Raw genomic sequence first — 21,134 nt, 5'->3', positions numbered from 1 at the left:
TCTTACGTTATGCACACAAAGCGAGAAAAGATCATCCGGATGGATTTTCGTGTGGTATAGAGGCGTTAGAGTGTTCTCGCTCATCGTGGCTATGGAGTCACGTGCCGGACACGTGGCGCTGATGCGTCGACACGTTTCGCGTGCCTTTTTACACCTAAGTCACGCACGCCGTGCGACGAGTGATATATCGCGTGGGAGATGGGGGAGTGTGGGCTGCAACAAGTATACGAGAGAATTATTATAGGCTCTTATTAACGAGCGATAATATTATGCTCGGCGGAGTTTAAATAAATCGGATCGAAAGCGCATCACGCGGCTGGTTGCGGCCGGTAATGTTGATAGTGGACGCGTATATGGGGGGATAAATGCAGGAGTGGTGTGAGAAATTTTTGCGGGTCTAAAAGGAAAATGTTTTGAGTGGGTTTTTTTGGGGATGCCGTCGTTGGTGTCTTTGTGCACGAGGTGGTGGGAAAATTTTTTTATGCCGTTGATTGAATAACAAATAATTGCAATTTGTGAGTATAGAAATAAAAATTTCAACAATAAGCAACGCAATGAACGTTTCGTCTCAATAGTGTAAATAGGATAGAAACGTATATAACTCCGCACTTCGTTACGCGCAATAAACTTCCGAAATGAGAAATACGTCTGTCGCTCGTAAAAAGTGCGGGAAACTCGGGAAGTAGCACCGCACACGCCGCTATACACTGCAGCCATCTCGGAACGATTTGTTTTCACATTAAAAGCGTCACCCGTATAAAATACTCTCTGTCTGCGTCTTGCTTCTCACAGGCAAGCCGACGTCAATATTTCCGAGCAGTTCTCCACCGGTCCTCCTCGGAAAAGTCAAAATCTCGTTAAACGCTCTAAATACCCTGAAATTGAGAGATTGGTGGTCCGCAGGACCGCTTTCAAAACACACACACAGTATAAGCGAGTACCTACGACGACTACTACTCTGGCTAATCGATTCGACACGCTCTTCGGCCGAGCTGTCGCATGGGCTTGTATGTAGGTACCTACACGGCTGGCTTGATTTTCCTCATCCCCTGTGCATCGGAGCAGCCGTCGCTTTTTCTGACTAATTCTCGCGGTATGCTGCGGGGACTGCATTATTGTCGGCTAACGAGTATATCAAAGGCGAAAGGTGCGATGTTTCGAGTGTTGGTTTTTGTGCGGGTACATCGTAAAAACGAGAGAACTTCCGGGAGGAAAGTGGAGGCAAAAAACTGACCGATTTAATGCGGTCGTTATTGCTTCGATAGCAGCGTTTCCTGTTCCTTCCGATCGATATGGCTTTTTTAATCGAATCGTCGACAAGCAACAAGCACACGGCTTCAAGTTATACTCTGCAAACGTATACGGTATAATGAATACACGTGATATTATACAATAAAGAAATCTTCCACAGCCGCAGTTACACATTGTACTCAATCACCCAACGCATATCCTGTTCCCGAGAATCCCCATCAACAATAATTCCTGCAACGTTCGATAAGATCTCGAAAGAAGAGAAAACACAATAGGCGCCATCGATTAAACCGACCGGGAATCTCGAGGAAGTTCACACTCTCGAATCCGCCTCCTCTCAAACCCACGAAAATTACGAGAAAAAAAACATACTCTCATAAATCCTTACGCAATATTGGATATGAAATTCCCTCCCAATCCTCGCGCCATACATCAGCTCTCGATAGCTGCTCAAGAGCGCGAAAATCCTCGGCCGATGATGTATCCCTCGTATTTCACTCTCAACGAGGCGTATAGCGATGCATTTCAAAGGCCGCCGCCGTTGCAACGCCCCCGCCTCGGCGGGCTTTCAAGAGGCCGCGCCGATTTCTTTCGGGAGAAAACACGTGTCCGGGTGGTCGAGTGTGCGCTTGTATGCTGTGTAGTATTGCGGCTACTGGTGGTCGGCGATTTTCCGAAAATTCGGAAGGAACGAGTTCGTGTGAACTTTATCTGTCACTATTCCGGAGGCATATTAGACCGACTTTTAAACGGCCGCGGGAAGGAACGAGCTTGGGTGTTCTCGAGGCGGCTGCATATGTTGTTTTGGTCTGTGTGTGTTTTCGGTGAAGGAGAAATACTATATGGACGGTGTATGCGGTAATTATACGATCTCGTGGAGTCAAAACACTCCGACTCTCCTAATACACGCGATTAATTTCATAGCTCCAACCAATAATCATCAGAGTCCAATTAAAAGTCGATCGAGAGCCCTGCACCCCGCATGCACAGAATTCACTTCATTAACCTCCGATCCGATTCGCTCCGCTCGCCCGAAAATTATATCCAACGACGCACCTATGAGTTTGGACACACAGGAAAATTATGGAACTCTCGTACTCGGCTGCATAAATCATTCGATCGCGCGCATACACCGGCACTTTTCGATCCACCGGACTATATACGGGGTCGATATATTAAATCGTATGTATACGCGGTGTAGACGACTTATTCGGTAAAGCGTGACGGCGTACAATGGTTATCGCCCTCGCGCCCGACGCTGTCATTGTTGCGCCCGATGTGTGTACTATATAATAATGCACTCGTCGACGAGTTTTTCTTTTTTTTTTCAGCAGGCATTGTACCGACATACTGCACGGACTCGCGCCTTCTTCGCGTGCGGCGCGATTATTTTCACGGTGATTAATACAACGCGCGAAGGGTCTCGCGTGTGTGTTAAGCGCTCGTTGTTACGTGTACGCACCGATCGCAAAGGGTTGCACGCGTTAATTATTTAAGAAGCTCGCGTGGAGTATGACTAACGCGTTTCACGTATATAACACCGAAGAGTGAATTTCAGCGAAGCTTCTCGCAGTTACTTATCGCAGCATCGTTTCAATTATCCTCTCCTTTCGTCGGAGCTCCGACACGCATCAGCACATCATCGTCCGGAATATTCTCTCTCTCTCTCTCTCTCTTTCTCTCCATCACGCGTCCCTTAATACCGCACGTTTCCAGCTCTCTCTCTCTTCGCTCGCGGATAAGCCTCGAGCAAATCTAGTTTTTCCTGGCTAGAGGATCGAAGAGAGAGAGAGAATCGCCCCGGGGGCGTCACTGCGCTCGCAGAGAGCTGCACAGATGGCGAAGGCCGCCGCCCGGCTGCGCGCGACCCCCTCCTCGTAGTTCGTACAATGGGGCCAAATCAGGGCCGATCGACGCTATAGGAGAGCGTGTATACGTATATATATATATATGGGGCTGCGGGTGTTTAATGAGCTGCCGCACCGATGTACCAGTCCCGCTGGTAACCCGAGCGTCGGGCGCGGACACGCGCGAGCTGTCAAGTGCTCCGTACTGTGCGCGCGCGAGGAGTCGCGTTCTTGCAAAGTGCATGTGCGGAGCTTGAATGACAGGCAGAATGCTGCGCGGAAATGGGTGGATTGACCGGGAGAAAAGGGTGTGGATATTATTAAGTGTCGATTGTCGCTTCTCTTATGTTCTTTATTCCGCTGCGAGTGAATGCGTGAATCGTGTAATGAGCTGTTGTTCGAAAATTTTAATTCTTATCGGCGCGGATCGTATTGATAAGCGGTGATTTATACATCACGCGTGAGTTGCGCCGATGGTGGGGAGTCAAAGAAAATTAAATTTTATCTGTAGCTTAGGAAACAACGGACTCTGTCGAGAGCCAACAGAAGTCTCTCTTGCTCCGAAACTTATCGTCTGGAACTAACGATTTTTTTTCATGCCCCGTTGAACCCAAAGAGTATAAGCACACACGAAACGAGTTGCGCCAGATGAGGACGACGAAGATTCATCTATCGCGCACTTGTTTTTCTGTATACGTAAAAGTGTGCACTTTCCAACGCGGAGGAGAGATCGGTATCGGTGCGTTTGCGCAACGCCGTGAAAATGAAAAATGTCCCCGTGAACGAGTCCCTCATTAATGACTCAATGGCTGGAACCTTGAAGTACTTGTTTATGCTCATCGCGTTTTACCTTATCTGTGCGCATACACACCCGCCCGCACTGCACGCTCGAGCTGTTATGCATATGAGTCTACGCTGTTGCTTCTATACACAACAAACTGGCTGCGGTCGCCAGTGCAACAAGAGCCGGCGCATACCTGTGTACAGACCGATGCTTCCGACCTGGATCGAATTTCACCCGGTCGATTTCTTTTTTTTCGATTCGGAGCATTCGGGAAAAGTCCTCGCGGTTCTGCGTGCTATCGCGGACTTTCTAATCGTTTCCCTCTGCAGGGTCAAAGACCTGCACTATTATCAAGCTTAATTTCGTTGATACGTAGTCGAAACGAAGTAACCATCAGTTCGTGCTCATCGAAGTGTCAAAAACTACAAACACACACACACACACACAGAGGCGTCCTAATAAAAATTCAGCAGGCAATCGCATCAGCTCCCTTCGCGTATCAAGCGAACTTTCAACTCTCGCTCTCTCTCTCTCTCTCTCTCTTTCTCTCTCTCTCTCTCTCTCTCTCTCTCTCTCTCTCTCTCTCTCTCTCTATGTGGACTACATTTAAATCGGAGCACGCGCTCGTACTATTTGTTTTGTTTCCTAATAAGCCCACTCGCTGCTTTGTATAGCGTCGGGGGCGCGGTCTCGGGTAAACTTTTCGTAGGCAGTCGTGTAATCCGGAGCTAAGCCTCCCTTGCAGCGCTCTGCTATGCTTTTTGCCGTGCGGCGCAGTCGAATAATAAAAACTGCCTGGTGACAATGCTGCGGGATAAGGGAGCGAATCGCTGCACAGAGCCACGCGCACGAGCTTTGCCGGTGATTAAAGCAGCCTATTTATGACGATTGGCGATTTTAAAAGCCCCCGACGCGACACGGCTCTCTGAACTTTGCTCAATGGCCCCGAGTGTGTGGACACAGGAGATTGGCTTTGAGCCGCTGATTTATACGGGACGAAATTAGCCGATCGCGATGTATAAAATAATTGCGATGCTTGTATCGTCAATTTTCCTATCCTTCACAAATTATTCGTCGCGACGATTTTCAGCTGTGCATCTCTTATACTGCAGTCCAGCCAATAAATTGACGTGCAACAATCATGAATCCCCGAAGTCAAATCGCAGCGAGCGGCGACACATCGCTCTCCGTCGGCAAACCTACGGAGCACAAAACGTCGGCTCGCACCGAATTTCCGGGGCGTCGCGTTAACGAGCGCTCGCTCGCTCGCGCGCGTTACCCCCCGGCCTATCAAACTTTTGCCCTCTCCCCGGCCATATTCCAGCCACCGCAGTGGCTCGAGGCATTCTTCAAGTAAATTATAGTCTTGAATGGCGGGCCCAGTGGGGGGTTGGCTGGCACGCGCTCGCTCGCTAGCTCTCGGCCTACACCTGCCCCCGTAGACATCTGTCCGTATGTGCAGCGACTTTGACTCGGCGCGCGCGCTCACTCACTCGCTTGCGTATGGTTGTTCGGTTCATTGTTGAGAGGAGAGAGAGGCTGTAGCTATTATCACTTACTCCCTAATTTGCGAGTTGAGAGGGAGAAACTGAATAAACAATGGATGGAGTAGGGAGAACGTTATATTGCTTATCGACGATGGAAACGCGTTCCATCAATGATTTCTTACAAACGTGCATGTGTACGCGTTGCAAAAGATTTACTCGTTAGTTTGGATGTTTTTTAGATTGGTCGTGATTATTAAAAAAAATAAATAAATATAAAACATAGTTGATTTAGAGTGCACATCGGAAATATAATGTTACTGATACCGTATTTAAAAGTTTATGCATGAATATTGCAGTAGATTGAGTTGTACCTTGTCTAGTTGTATTTCGACTGTATATCATAGCAGATCGCAGCGGGTGTATGTTGTAGGGTAGCCTTATGGGCTAAACAGCGCTGGTTTTTAAAACCACCTTCAGATTTTAAACAACTGCCGTCCATCTTTCATTGATCTTCGCGCTTATATTTAAATTAATAGAGGAGAGAAGAGAGAGAGAGAGAGAGAGAGAGAGAGAGAGAGAGAGAGAGAGAGAGAGAGAGAGAGAGAGAGAGAGAGAGAGCGCGAGAGGTAGGTCGCGTGTCTTAGCATGCCATCAGGTACATTTATAGGACGACGCCTGTGTGAGAAGTTAAAAAGAGGAAGGGCTTATACAAAACTACAATTTATGTATTTTTCATTTTTAGATTAAGTGAGTTTCACGGCAAAGCTGAGTAGACAATTTCTTTTGGGTCAGATATTTCATATATTATATTACCGCTCCGTTTTGTTTGATTGAATTTAAAAGCTTTATTGTTAAATTTTGATCGATTAATCTTTAGCGATAAGTCGAGAAATATTATGTATACACTGATGTACTATAATTTTATTTATAAGTGATTGATAAACTTGCCTACAAGACTAAAAATAAGTGTTCGACTGATTATAGTAGGAAACATTATTTAAAGATTATAGGTCAGCTTGATAGTCCAAAGGCATTTGTGTACATAAATACATACATACATTTATATGACTGTGATTGCTCTAAATTTTAGGAAATTTTGAAAACTTAAAAAATTTGGAAAAGAAAAAATTTTGGTTTAAAGAATTTGGAAATGGGAAAGTATAAAATATTACACATTTAAAAGTTTCATGAAGTGAACAAGAAAATTTATGGATTGTTCTTCAAAGTTTTGACTTGATTGGAAAACCGAATTTGATGGAACTATAATTATGCATTTAACCGCTGGTACGACGACACTGGCAGTTTCCATTAACGCAGCCACCGGTGTTGTATCCCTTCATGATGCAGTCCAAGGAGCAGTCTCTATCATTGCAAGCTGCAACAGCGCGGGTACGACGACACTGGCAGTTTCCATTAGAGCAGCCACCGGTGTTGTATCCCTTCATGATGCAGTCCAAGGAGCAGTCTCTATCATTGCAAGCTGCAACAGCGCGGGTACGACGACACTGGCAGTTTCCATTAGAGCAGCCACCGGTGTTGTATCCCTTCATGATGCAGTCCAAGGAGCAGTCTCTATCATTGCAAGCTGCAACAGCGCGGGTACGACGACACTGGCAGTTTCCATTAGAGCAGCCACCGGTGTTGTATCCCTTCATGATGCAGTCCAAGGAGCAGTCTCTATCATTGCAAGCTGCAACAGCGCGGGTACGACGACACTGGCAGTTTCCATTAGAGCAGCCACCGGTGTTGTATCCCTTCATGATGCAGTCGAGGGAGCAGTCTCTGTCATTGCAAGCTGAAAAAACATTATTCAAATTTTAATATTCAACATATTATGATTAAATATAATATTTTGTATCTTTTTTTTATTGTACCATGAAGGAATTAAGAACATTTTATGTGTAAAATAAAAAAATCAGAGTAAAAATTCAGTAATAAAACTTGTGGTTTTAGGCATAAGTGGTGAATATACTAAAATTGTAATAAAAAATACGAAAAAAAAAGAATATTATTCTCACCTGCAACAGTGGCAGTGAAGTAAGCCGCAGCGATGACGAGCAGGAAGGCAAAGTATACAGACTTCATGTTTGCTAGTTTGGTAATTCTTTAGACTGGTCTAAAGCGAAACGAGTTCTATGCTCATCGGTCAATTGACAGTGGCTTATATATTCCAATAATCAGCTTATCAGAACAATAGGGGATATACTTTTCTATAATTGTGTATCAATTACTTTATCAATTAATATTGCGAAATAAGGAAAAAGCTCAATTACTGAACAAAAGTACAGGAGATAAAAATCTCAGTAACTGTTGTTTTGAATACTATTCAAGATCAAAGATGTATGATTGACGGCTTATCAGTTATTATATCTAAATGGTAACATTCATATGTATAATTTTATTACATTTACTCGCTAATTTTAAAGATTATATTTGGAAATATTCTCAAGTGCTATATGCATTCAGCGCTTAATCATTGATTTCTTTGAAATTCGGGAAGTACCGACCGACTTGTGTTTTGTAGTGTACCGATGTGATTACCCAACGCCGTCATATCGCAATCTTTCAGTTGACATAATTATCGCCATTCAATCATTTTTAACAGCAAGTTTTTATCTGTGGAGTATAAAAGCGGGAACATCTTGACAGAAGCAACACTGTTCTGTTTTAGTCCAAGTTCAACAAATCGCTATATCCAAAACCATGAAGACTGTATACTTCGTCGTCTTACTGCTCGTTGCACTGACCTATTTCACCACTATTGAAGCTTCTGCTATTCCACGTAAGCATTGTCTCTTAACTAATTATTCTTATTTGAATAAATTATTGACTATTGCTCGATGTATTCATTTTGATGTATCCGCCTCTGTCTTTCTAGACTGCAGCCCGTGGAGATGCCAACAAGAATGTCTTTTTAAGAACTTCATGAAAGGAGAATGCATTCAACTCCAATGCGTATGTAGTCAGAAAATTGGAGGCATCCGGCCATAACTGTTGCAAAGAGTTTATTCATTACAACATTAAGCAATAATTTAATTTCATCAAAGAATATTTTGTAATTAATGTTTACTTTCTAAATAAAATGAATCTGACAATTTAATTAATTTGCTGTTCAATGGTATAAAAAAAACCTGAAAATCGACACGTTTTTAAAAGAACGCAATGTCTGAACCCACACACATGCGCACGCGCACACGCACACAAACACCCATCATTAAGAAAATCTGTACGAACATCCGTACAAACGCTTTCCAAAGACTGTTTTATAGTTCTAAACATTTTTACACCTATTTCAAATACACTTTTAAAACTCTGTAATTCACTATTATAAAGCTTTTTCATTAATAGCTTAACTCTTGACAGCACGTTGAATACCTATCTTTATCAGTAAGAAGTGTTACTTTCTGGGAAGTACTGATTCCAACATATACAATAGTAAAATTTTCGCAAAACACAGCAATTCATTTCGGTACACACCTTAAAACTGTTTCCCTCCACTAATTCATTTTTTTTTCTGCGATTGATTTGCATCCATATATTATGTTAGTGTGTGTTGAATCGTTGGCAATGTTCCTCATTGCAATACAAAAATTTTCGTATGTAAATGTTGTTTCCTGAGGAGTCGAACATCTTTCATTTTGCAATAAAGCTAGCGAAATAGGCGTGGAGTTGGTAAATTTTTTATTTTTCCTATTAAAAAGTCACGAGTCTTAGGCGCCAACTTTGAATCTCTGATTTCCAAGAATTATGATTACACACTTTAAAGATATTTCATTTAAACGAAAAGTTAGCAGTTATAGCACATGAGCCGCTCATATATAACCAATTTGTAAAATAAGAATACGTATATCAAGTGTGGGAGAGTTAACCCTTGTCCCGAATTTGATACGCATTCTTATTTTGGTTAACATATGGAGAGTAAAAAGTACAATTGTTATAACAGATTGTAGTTCTAGGAGGCGTCACTATCGCTATATAGTATATTAGGTATATAGTGTAGCCGAAATATATTCTGTAAAGTTTTGTATAGGATATTATAATTATTATGCGGGAGAGTTTAATAATAACATAATGTTTAAAGAGTTTTTATGCTTTATTCATGCGATAGTATTGTTTTTTGTGGTCAATATAAAATATCAAAATCAAAATGGATATAATTTTGAAAATATGTCTAATTCTTCCATCAATGTTCAGAAGATCTTGTGTTGGTATCTTTTTAACCGCTGGTACGACGGCACTGACAGCTTCCACGAACGCAACTACCAGTGTTGTAGCCCTTCATGATGCAGTCGAGCGAACAGTCACGGTCGTTGCAAGCTGCAGGAAAAACAAATATTTGTTAATTTTTCAATCCAATGCACAGAACGCGTATAGCTTAAATAAGACACTGGTTCAAAGTTTCTCAAATTATTCATATTTAGTTTTGTACACGTGAAAGAAAATAGACTCACCAGCAGCAACGTTGGACGTGAAGTAAGCCAGGGCAGCGACGAGCAGGAAAACGAAGTATACAGCCTTCATGGTTGCGAATAGTCGAGCGATTCTTCAGACTCTGTTCAAAGCAAAACAAGTACTGCTATGTGTTAGCTCTCCTACGGCAGAACATTTTATACAAAACCGACGATCTCAGCTTTGACCGATCCGGGGAAAAATTTCCGCGCGAAACTTCATGTTTGTCAATATTGATACATCAGATAAACTAAGTTTCTACATTATCTGTTCGGGGAATCACTGCGCGGCACTAAAAGCACGGCCAAGTGCAAGCAGAGATAGTCGGAACTTTGTATAGCGAGATAAGCGGTTCTTCCCGCTCCGACAGACTTATTGCTCATCGTTTCAAGCGCACTCTCTGTGAATAATTCCGCAGTTCAAAGTATTATGCTACTACAGTATTCACTTTTAAGTGGTTTAGATAGGCTCTCTCGGGATGAAGGTTCATCAAATTTTTTCTTCGGACGCTTCTGCACCGCTGAATCTCTATGCGCAATCTTTAGATTGAATATCAACGAGTTTTAGATTTCAACAAATTTCATTTCATTTTTATTCAAACAGCTCTCTCGGAAAATCGAAAAGGTAGAGAGCAAGCCTCGTGAAAATCTATCCATCCACCAAATTAAGTGCAAACGCTCCTCCCTTGCAACGATACTTCGATATTATAGTTACATGCACATCTACCCTCCGCGTCTCTCGCGGATCGAATAGCTCGGGCTGCATCGGCGCATATTAATATAAATCTCGGGGCGCGCGGCGGCGTAACAATAAGTCCGAAAGACACGGCGCGATAGAGAGAGAGAGAGAGAGAGGAATATAATGTAGAAGCGAGAAAGAAAGCAAAAGCTTCCGTGTGGTCGTGAGCGCAGTGGCCCAAAAGCGGGCTTTGTTCGCGGTTTACCACAAAAGCCTGCAAATGCCAAGCTACAATGGTGAAAAGCCGAGAGAGCGAGTGAGCTGCAGGACGCGTGCTATACTAGCGCTATATGCTTTACACCGAGCGGACCTTTTGCATTCAAAACAGATGCGGAAATTCGATGCTGCTGCTGCCTCCTCTACTCGCTCTCGTCGCCCTTTTTCGAGCGATACCCGCGTGCGGAGGGCGAGTATGTGTGTGTAGTGTGTTGCCGCTTCAAAGGAACGCGGAATGGTAGGTTTTTCGGCTGTTTTAAAGGGAAATATAGAGTAGAGGAGAGAGAAAGGGCACGTGTGGATTAAAGCGCGAGAGCCCGTGCAGGAGTTGGAGATGGTGACAGTAGTGCGCGCGAGGCAATAGCGATGCGAGTGCAAGAGTTGATTGCTTTATAGAAATCTTTTGTCTTCGAGTGTGCTATACCCTCTAATTTGTGCATAAATTGATTGGATGCGAAAGAAGGCGCACCGTATCAACTATCTTTCGGACTGGAGTTTCGAAAAATCAACCGGTTGCAAAAGCGAACATTGAATAGCCCCCTTTCCGCGCGACGAGGCACAGCACCAATGCGTGCGCGCTCGTGCAAAGTCCTGTAAAGTGCGCGTGTCCCAGCAGCATCCCTGCCGGCGCGCGCTCTTGTAATTTATCATCGATTAAGTGCTCAGCCAGCAGCGATCGGTCAGGGTAATTTGACGAAAATTTCCAGAATCCGGGAGAGCAATCGGAACTGCACGCGCTCGTATGTGTGCACTGCGCGTATAAGGGAGAGTCGCGCGCGTTGGTATTATAATACACAAAACGACGCCGACTTTTTCGCTCTCTCTCTCTCTTTCTCTCTCCCCCGTTATTCGACAACTCGCTACGGGGGAGCCTCGCTGCACGTCAAGCCGTAGCAGTATGTCACCGTATAGTACAGTCTGCGGAGCTACCTACAGACCAGCACCCCAGCACAATGACGGCCGAACTCGCGAGAGAGTGAGTGAGAGAGAGAGAGAGAGAGAGAGAGAGAGAGAGAGAGAGAGTCGACGACCAGCCGGCCGATCGATATGTGCACTCGACGGAAACGACCCGCAGTAAGCTCGATCAAAGAGAAATCTCGGTGCGCGCGTAAACTGCATCGGAATAAATGCCGCCGTGCGCATGCGACTGTGCATGTATGTGTACGGGGGGTGCGAGGCGCGGGGTAAAAATGAGGAAGCCGATTCCTGGATCGACAGTTTTTTTTTTGCCATGTGTAGTGCTTGCGGGGGGTTGAAGCTCCAAGTTTGCGATGAGGTTGGAGTTTCTTTTTATTTTGTTGTATGCGACGGAGAGGAGTGATGTAAACCGAGGGAGTTTGTTGTTGTTGTTGTCGGGTATCGAAGAGTCGATGCGACGCGCCGATAAAGTTTGTGGAAGCGATTGTCGGCTGATAAGCGCCCGGTATTTCCGTGAGCGGGAAAACTGACGATAATGTGAGATACGCGTGGATATATCAGATTGAAAAAAAAATATCAGTTGAATTTTTGTAAAGCGGCAAAAAAATTATGCCTCGAGCCCTCCACTCGATAGCGCTTTTTACGAAGTCGCCAATTCATTATTCAAATTTTTTCTCCGCACAGAAGAACCCATCGCAGAGAGCAAATACGCAGTAGCATAATCTTCTCCCCGCGGAATATACATATATATTCCTGAAAATTCATTACATCGCCGGCAAAAAAGACCGACTGTATCGCAGCCTCTCATTAATCAATCCTCCAACTCTTAATGGTCCTGGACAAAACGCACACATATAAGACGTGAGCTGAGCGAAGAGTACGGAAAAAAGTGCAGAATTACGACGAAAAGCGGGACTGCGCGGCGCTTATAACTGCCCCTAGCTCGAAAAATCCGACACCTTTGGGTCCCCGCGTCTGTCTCTCGCTGGGGCTGTGTACACATTGATATATCGTCCGCATAATAGTTCCATTGAGGCATTACCATTATTGGTGAGATTTGGGGAAACTCCGATCACTCGCGCGCGCGAGCGAGCGCCCTTAACGGATTCGATGCGGCAGCTTGCTCCGTGTTTGCAAATAGGCCTTGGAGAAGCTCAATTTTATTGATCAGACGTTAAATGGTATGACGAATCCGGCACAATAAGTCCGAACGAAACGACGGAATATCGCTGATGGAGATATTTGTGTTGAGGAAATCAAGTGTGCGTACGGTCACGGTTGAATCGGGAGAAGCGTGCTGTGTTGTGTGCATCTTTTTTCTTGTTTTCATTTCTCGATGCAAACGATTTTGTAAAATATTGTAGAATGCATATTCCCCCTTTGACGAATAATTGCGCCACCTACAACAATACCCGCTCGTAATCCACGTACGCGCACGAGCCACTCGAGATATCGGGACGAATTTATGCAAGCGTCGGGAAAATATTTTCTTTTCATCGCGCCCCCTGTTTTGATAGATCTTTCCGCGTCGCACTTCCTCCGATGCCAGCAGTACAGTGCCTATAGCGTATACAGCGACGTAGTTTGATCGAGCAGCTCGACTCTCGGCTGTTTATTTTCTCAACACTTGGATTATTCTTGCCCGATGTGTGTGCGTGTGTGCCTTCGAAAAATTTTCGACGACTGCGCGCAGTTCTCGATCACTCAAAGACACACGTACCCCACAACCACTTTTGCGAGCGAAGCACCCATTGTGTATCCGGCTAATTCCCTAAAGTCAAAATCGCCACTCTGATGGCTGTCGATAATTTTCTAGAGTGACATCACGGTGTACCGTCAATATTTTTTCTACCGATCGAAGGCTTCCTCGAGTTATAAAATAACCTGCTAAAATAAACACGTAGATCGAGGCTTTATGCGATTTGGAATTTCGGAAAAACCGTTACGCTTCCCTCTTCACCTTTCGTCCTTATATCTAAGGCCATTTTTTATCGGGACGCGTGTGCGCGCGATGACGCGTTTATTGGACGAAGGCGTCGTTGGCGCTAAAATCATGCCTGGCACGTAATCCGACGGATTAAGCCTGTTCGCGGTGGCTGATGCATCTGCCGCTGCGCCGATTTTCCACAATGGCTCGTGCGGCACGCGTCGCCAGCGGCGCTTAGGAACTTCGTTCCAGTGAAGTGCATTGTGCCCGAATCAAACCTGATTTTTATCAATGATTAACTTTTCCTTACACATATCGTAAGTTTGATTCTACTGAAGAAATTTCATATTTGGGTGCATAGGTTATTGGCGATAAATGACGAAAAGTCGTATGTATTATATATAAGTAAAATATGATTTATTGACATCGTATTATCGATTCTGTACAAAATGATTATCCCTGATTCACGAATTCCGCTATACAATAGTATAATATAAGAGCACTGGATCAAGGCGGCATTGCCACTGGCCTTAGACTTATACGCAAAATATATATAATATAATATAATGTATCAAAAAAAGTTATTGAGATCATCGGATGCAATGATCGAGATCGAGGATCGTGTTTTATTATTATCAATTTTTTTTCTCTTTTCTTTCAGTACCTTCTTATCGATGACTAGAAAACGAAAGGAACGCAGAACTCGTCGCGCAGAGTCCTTCGGTGATCTTTGGGACTTTTTGTGCTTCTCTCGCAAAAATATATCTATATATAGAAGATTTATCTCTTTCTATAACTTACAAAGTAGATAACGACGAAACTTTCTGGACGCAATTGTTGTTGCGATGCGGTGCCGACGTATAGTGTATACCTATAGACGCAGCGTCCGACGCTCAAGTAGTGTTACTTTTTGTGTACTAATAGCTAAGATTTTTGGACATTTTATCTCCGTTCAATTGCTTGTCGAGATTTGATTTTCCATCGAATTGTGATGAATTGCTTCGTTGTGTTCTCGCGATACACTAATTTGATTCGTTGATTTTATCCGTTATCGCTTATGCGATTGTTGATCAGTGAAAGATCTGCGATCTTGACTAATTAATTAATATCAAATAGATTTTTTCACGCTTTCCACTAGAAATTTCGTTGTCTTAAAAAATCCCTTATACATGCTAAAATTATTAGGACTAATTTACGAACGTTCTATCGCTACATCTTATTTTCTCAATATGAGTCGTGGAAAATTCGCATCGGTTCCCCGTCCGCGTGTGTATATAATAAAGACTCTGAACTTTGAAAAAACTTTAGTAAAAATCTCGCTTACATATAAGGCAAACGTGGCTTGGACCCATGATACCGTATGCAGAAAAAAGAGCCGATACGAATTTCCTCACGTTATACAGCCGCAAGCGTGTATTATAGTATAAAGTTTTTCTTCACTCCATATATCCCAAACCGCACGTCAAAAAATATTTCTCTGTACACCAACGGCTTCCGAACTTTGTACACTATGTGGCAGACCCCCCTTAAGTACATATAATTACAACCCTCGGCGATAGCATTTAACGCACTCAGAGGCACTGGTACACGTCGTGTCTCTCCGTGAAGTGGTACATCCTCTGGTCGTAGCAGCCCTGGGGTGGCGAGTAGGCCACATGATTGGCCGTCTGGGGAAGCTGGTGGTGCTGGGCCACCGGGATCGGCTGCTGGGGCTGGATCGGCTGGGCCTGAATGTGGAGTTGGTGCTGCGTCTGCTGGATCTGGGGCTGCGGCTGAGGATGATGCACCTGGAGGTGCTGAGGTGGGCTGACGCTCTGGTCGCTGGAGTAGCAGTCGTACTCGGAGCTGGCGGGCCACGGCATGGGCATGGACATGCCGTTGGGGCAGTAGTCACCGGCTCCGGCGATGAACGGCTGGCCGTTGGGTCCCAGGCGCTTCTGAGCGGCGACGGCGCAGCTGCCGCTCGAGGAGGTGATCATGTTGCCGCCCTCGCCGATGCTGACGGTGACGTTGCCCACCGAGAGGGTTATCTCGCCGCCCGGGGCAGAGCTGCCGAGGGTCTGCTGCAGGGCCCAGATGTAGTTGTGGGCGAAGCGGAGGGTCTCGATCTTGGTGAGCTTCGTGTCCTCGGGGAAGGTCGGCAGAGCCATGCGGAGACGCTCGAGGGCGTCGTTCAGGGTGTGCATGCGGTGACGCTCGCGGTCGTTGGCTTTGATCCGACGGTTGCGCTTTATGCGCAGGACCTAGCGGAGAAAACGAAAAAAAGACGTGGCTTTGAGTATAAAAGTCCGATTTCGCAACATCCGCGACTCTACATCCGCGAGGAAGCGTCGCTTTCAATGCACTGCATAATGCATCGGAAGCATAACGTTCACTTTTGTGTCCAGTGCACACGGGATAACAAAAACGAAAGAGAGAGTTCGCGCGCGTGCCGCAGCGATCTTCCGTCGGAAGTGCGCGGCATGAGAAAGGATATGGGATTCTCACCTGTGTGGGGCTCTTGCAGCGCGCGTTGCGTGTCTTCTTGCGCTTCTCGTCTTTGCCCTGGGGGAAGGCCATCGAGTCGCCGGGACCGTCGTGTTTCGGAGACTCGAAGCTCACGTCGAAGCCCGAGTCCGAGGAGCTGGACATCTCGTCGAAGCCGCCCTCGCTGCAGTACGAGTACTCGGATGACATGTTCAGCATTTGTTTGTTGGACTGAAACAGCTTTTTGCAAAAATTTCGATTGGTTAAAAATCGTGAATTTTTTACTGGATTTTTTAAATTGAATTTTTCAGTCATCGAAACTCAATAGGAAATTTTGAATTGATTATTCAAGATGTTTTTAAACTCGACAAATTAAATTTGATCGCATGAAAAATACTTGAATCTGCACTCGACGTACCTTCTCTTCTAAGCCCGAGGAGCCGAAAAAACCGTTGAGAGATCCGCTCGCCGATACCGCCTTTCGCACTCGACACACCGCGACGGAACCACACCGGCAAGCGAGAAATATCAACCCTCTCGCACAGAACTGAGTAAAAAAGCTTTCTCTTCAAAAACTCTCCGAGTATCAGCGACACGGCGTTTTCATATCACGGATGCAAGCATCGAAAAAAAGGAAACAATCTTCTCGAAGTCGAACTATCTACGAGAGAGAGAGAGAGAGAGAGAGAGAGAGAGCGTTTCTTGCGTGTCCAGCTTGCTCGGCAGCGAAATTTCGACTGTGCATGTGTCGGCGGTCGTTCGCTGGCATATATAGGCCCGACGTCCTGTCCGGGGTGTGCTTCTCCCCTCTCCCCGTGGCAGCATCACGCACACCCCGTAATCATCGTCGGCCGGTCCGAGAACCCGCCCCGTTCTACCCCCACTCGGTCTTTCTGCTCTCTCTGCTCTCTGCTCTTACCCCCGTATGTGCGCGAGAGCCACCCGGCCGTCGACGCGTGCCTCCGTCTCGTGTCTGTGTGTGCGTGCGTCTCCCGTCAGTGTGTGGGTATAAGAGTCAGGGGTATATACGGCTTGTTACGGGATTAGAGGTTTCGAGGCTGATTACACCGCTCTTAAATTTTACAATCACACGCATAAAGGCGCCTGCTACTTTTGGCTCCAGCCCGGCTTCGACGACTTGGCGTGATACGTCTTTTTCTTTTTCGTTGCGGTGCCGAGGAGCTGCGAATGCTCGACACATGCGCGGCTTTTCTCGGTTTTCATTGTTGCGCCTGTCGCGTGGCTGTGTCAATGGAGAGAGAAGAGAGAGAAACAGCTGGAAGTGCTTCCTCTTTTTTTTTTCAAGTGAGACCACATGGTTATTCGATTGGTACCGATGTATGTGATCAGGTGACACGCGCTCTTCTTCAGAGAAGCGAATTTTGATTTCGTTTTTTTTTGTTGTACATGAGATGCTTGCATGCAATTTTTTTTTAAATTCAACTTTCGGATTCTGATGCATTCGAGCAACAACAATTGTTGCGCCTGTCGCGTGGCTGTGTCAATGGAGGGAGAAGAGAGAGAAACAGCTGGAAGTGCTTCCTCTTTTTTTTTTCAAGTGGGACCACATGGTTATTCGATTGGTACCGATGTATGTGATCAGGTGACACGCGCTCTTCTTCAGAGAAGCGAATTTTGATTTCGTTTTTTTTTTGTTGTACATGAGATGCTTGCCTGCAATTTTTTTTTTAAATTCAACTTTCGGATTCTGATGCATTCGATCAACAAGGTCGATGGAATATATTATTACCAGCTCAAAGTTCACTTGTTTGCCAACGATGCGGGATATGACTAAAAGCGAGTGCATGATAATCCCATGAAGCGAGCAACGGCCATCTGTCGCTTTGTCCGTTCAATTGGTTGATAAAACGAGGTGTCAATGCCGTAGACTCACCGACAGGTAGCTTTGATGCTAAACTTAAATCGTGGTAGGCGCCTACTCTGTCTTTTTCATGCTCTGAATATATATTTTTATCATAAAATCTAAGCAAGTTGAAACGTTCAGAAATCAGAGACTGAAAAAAAATAAACCACAAGATTTCTATACTGCGTATCACCCCACAGGTGATAATCCGTAATCGTGCGCCACCCGCAGCAATCACGTCGTTGCGCTTCCGCGTTATCTCGTTTCCACGTGACGCGGATTGTCCCCGCGCTATCTTACAAATATTTGTCTACGCCGTGTAATTTTCGATTTCTCTAATGGCTTTTCATTCCCACGCTACCGGTGAATCCGCGGATACGATGGTCTCGCCTGAAAAGTCGTATACATACACGAAGCGAAATATCTTGTAGCTGCACGAGCGCTTCGAGTGTTTTGTGTGTCCATCGATTTTGCTCGGTTATCTCTTGCTTGTAGGCTATAGATTGCGTTTTAATTTGAAGTATAAAAACAGGTGAGGAGATTCATTTTTTTATGGTGAATCTATATTTTAATCAGTCGAATAACACGGATTCGTGATATTTTTTTTCGCCGATGATTAAAATTTTTCATATCTGTCCTTTGGATAATCGAAGCGTTTTATTTGCCCTTCTAAATGGTGATTGCATACACAGACTGAGAAGAAAGGGTGCTAAAAGCGTTGCAGGCTTTTACACACACATTCTGTGACGAATCGACGATTCGACACGCTCTTTGGGGATATTTATAAGCAGTGGATTTTTTATGTCTGATCAATCGATTATACCTTGTACTTGATGCAGCGAAGCTTTATGCTACATGCCTTTCTCCCTCTCTGCGTGTTAGATAAGTAATGTACGTTGTCTATATGTACTATCCTATCGTGTCGATGGGTGTTGTCGTTTATTAACGTACGCACAGATGCGAATAACGCATTTGCATATGATCAAAATACATATAGCAATTGTATGCATATAGCTTCTCAAGTGTATCATCAAAGTTCATTTTTGAAAAAATAACATATTATATTAGACTTAGGCAGTTACAGCATGAGAGGCCCGAGCAGTAAGCCAACAAGCTTGTTCAAAACTGATAACAATACCTAACGACTAGTTCAATGTATATAGCTATTATTTGTTAAAAAAAACTACAGGCCTTCATTGTGTATTGAAAAATTAACATAAAGGCAATATTTTTAATTAAATAACAAGCCAACCATGTTGCACCTAAAACGGGCTCGCAATAAATAACTTTGAAAACCCCGAAAAAAAGGGGTGATGCCTCGAGCAGGGTCGTAGCGCACCGTATCGTAATTTTTCACATTTTTCCCCTCATCTTTTCTCGACTCGCGCGTGAAGAATTCGCTGTTCGAAAAAGAGCGGTAAAACGGTAGATCATCGCCAGTACCTAACCCCTTTGCCATTCGGCGTTCGAAAAATTTCATGTATACGTTTGCTGCTCGGTCATCGACAAAAGGCGTGAAATCGAGGCCGCCGTAAAAAATCATCGAAAATTACACGAAAGATTTGCTTTCGCGGCATGCATAATCGAAAATCAAATAAAAAAGGGTGAGCGCGTGTCTCTATACACGCTTTGCGTTGAAAGGGGTCGATTTCACGTTTTTCCGTGAGGCGCGGCAATCAATTTAATACTTCGCGCCTTTTTCCAAGGTCGCGTGTGTACTCTCTTTCTGATTGAATTTTCTTGTTACTCACAGCGTCGAATAAATTTTCAAGCGTGAATACACTGAGAGAGGAATTTGGTTGTATGAAATGTCAGTTATACAAAACGTAAAATATTCATTTTCGACAACTTTTGACCTAGGAAATGTGGAATGTAATTTTTTGTCCAATTCGAATCTAGCGAGTAAATGCAATATTTACTTTCGTCACTTTCTGATTCCCGTAATCGTACATGGAGAACACATAATTTTTCTCCGTTTTTACAGTTAAACGAAACGAGTGCAGCACCAACTGATAGCGCAAAGTCAGTACATACAGTACACACATATACTATCGATTCGCGATAAGGAGTAACCGGCGATGCACAGCGCACTCGATCCTTAGCACACTCTCGTGAGAAGTAGGTTAACAAAGCCAACGGCGGCACGGGAGTTCATTCCCATACCCCATTTACCAGGCTATAATATCAGCTTACCCTCTCCTCTGAAATGCAACTCAGTCGGTATATACAGCGACGCGCGGCAGCGCGAAAAGAATCGAGAGAGCGAGACTGGCGGGAGCGCAGTGTTCTATGCGGGCCGGTATTGTTCGCGAGCCGACGCATAATTTCGTAGGAATATAGGATTATTCAGTCAGAGCTATTATGAGCGAGCGCGCCTCCCTTTGACGGCGCGTATGTATAGGCGCGAATAGTTCACTTTTGCGCGGGGCATTATTATGCTGATTTTCGGGGCGCCGAGCAGCACGCGATCCCGATGAGGATGATGATGCGCCTGTAGCTATGTTACAGAGAAAGGATAAGAAATGCAGATTCGCGCGGATCGGCTGATCGTTTAACGCCCTTGCGTTGTCATTGTCCCGCTCCTAAAGTATAGGAAATGTTTGTTCTGCAAAAAAACGTGTTACGAAATGACTCGGCACTGGTCTCAAGCGCTGCACTGTAAAAATCGCTACCTCGAATACAGGGGCAAAAGTGTGCCTTGCCCGACTTAACGATCTCCTCGACGAGGCGGCGAAGGAAACCGATAGCTGGCGCTCCTATAATCGCGCGCGCGAGAGACGCTCGGGCCTTCTCTTAACTGTACCTCGCTCCCTCTCCTCGGATACACCAGGTATATACCTATATACGCTGTGCCGGGCATTCTCCCGACCGGCAGACCGACTAACTCTATATACGCGAGTGAGAGAGAAAGAGACTTTTGTCTAAGAACTCGCGCCGCCGATCGCGCTACCGCTATGCAATACCGCGCGGATGTTTTCCGGTGTTCATATAGGCGATGCGTCCTTTTTCCTTCCCTCGAGTTTTACGTATATTGTCGTGAAAGTTCGCTAATAACTCGCTTCGCTGGAAAGTTTTAATTTACGAGGAATTCCTTGGCTTGTTGCTCAGTCGTAAAGAAGCTTTTTGCGACGATGTGCTTTCAATTCGCGTGTGCACGCGGCGCGTATGGAAATTTTCTTGTATATTA

At 44.9% G+C, this 21,134-nt stretch overlaps 5 protein-coding genes across 6 annotated transcripts in view; 2 read left to right on the top strand and 3 right to left on the bottom strand.

The window, feature by feature from the left end:
• The window catches only part of LOC100123734 (cadherin-23), a 54,230-nt gene that overhangs the window by 20,735 nt on the left and 12,361 nt on the right, over positions 1-21,134 (top strand). The window lies entirely within an intron of this gene.
• On the bottom strand, positions 6,199-7,515 carry LOC100462678 (nasonin-2). 2 transcript variants are annotated; one of them, NM_001185004.1, is made up of 2 exons: positions 7,388-7,515; positions 6,199-7,164 (listed from the first exon to the last, which is right to left on the bottom strand). In NM_001185004.1, exons 1-2 carry the CDS (start codon positions 7,452-7,454, stop codon positions 6,644-6,646), a joined length of 588 nt encoding a protein of 195 aa, NP_001171933.1. In that variant the 5' UTR covers positions 7,455-7,515; the 3' UTR covers positions 6,199-6,643. The 2 variants fall into 2 exon arrangements, with proteins under 2 accessions (NP_001171933.1, XP_031778373.1); XM_031922513.1 differs by having other exon boundaries at positions 6,545-7,059.
• Positions 8,035-8,469, top strand: LOC100123729 (nasonin-3). Its single transcript, NM_001177765.1, has 2 exons — positions 8,035-8,151; positions 8,248-8,469. The coding sequence occupies exons 1-2, from the start codon at positions 8,073-8,075 to the stop codon at positions 8,358-8,360; spliced, it is 192 nt and encodes a 63-aa protein (NP_001171236.1). The 5' UTR covers positions 8,035-8,072; the 3' UTR covers positions 8,361-8,469.
• On the bottom strand, positions 9,444-10,157 carry LOC100120544 (nasonin-1 precursor). Its single transcript, XM_001607838.6, has 2 exons — positions 9,821-10,157; positions 9,444-9,686 (listed from the first exon to the last, which is right to left on the bottom strand). Exons 1-2 carry the CDS (start codon positions 9,888-9,890, stop codon positions 9,586-9,588), a joined length of 171 nt encoding a protein of 56 aa, XP_001607888.1. The 5' UTR covers positions 9,891-10,157; the 3' UTR covers positions 9,444-9,585.
• On the bottom strand, positions 14,016-16,645 carry LOC100123731 (basic helix-loop-helix neural transcription factor TAP). The gene is made up of 3 exons (XM_001607379.4): positions 16,502-16,645; positions 16,105-16,323; positions 14,016-15,860 (listed from the first exon to the last, which is right to left on the bottom strand). Exons 2-3 carry the CDS (start codon positions 16,300-16,302, stop codon positions 15,189-15,191), a joined length of 870 nt encoding a protein of 289 aa, XP_001607429.2. The 5' UTR covers positions 16,303-16,323; positions 16,502-16,645; the 3' UTR covers positions 14,016-15,188.

The sequence above is a fragment of the Nasonia vitripennis genome, chromosome 2 (assembly GCF_009193385.2).
Source record: "Nasonia vitripennis strain AsymCx chromosome 2, Nvit_psr_1.1, whole genome shotgun sequence".
NCBI lineage: Eukaryota > Metazoa > Arthropoda > Insecta > Hymenoptera > Pteromalidae > Nasonia > Nasonia vitripennis.
This window is presented reverse-complemented; position numbering and strand designations above follow the sequence as displayed.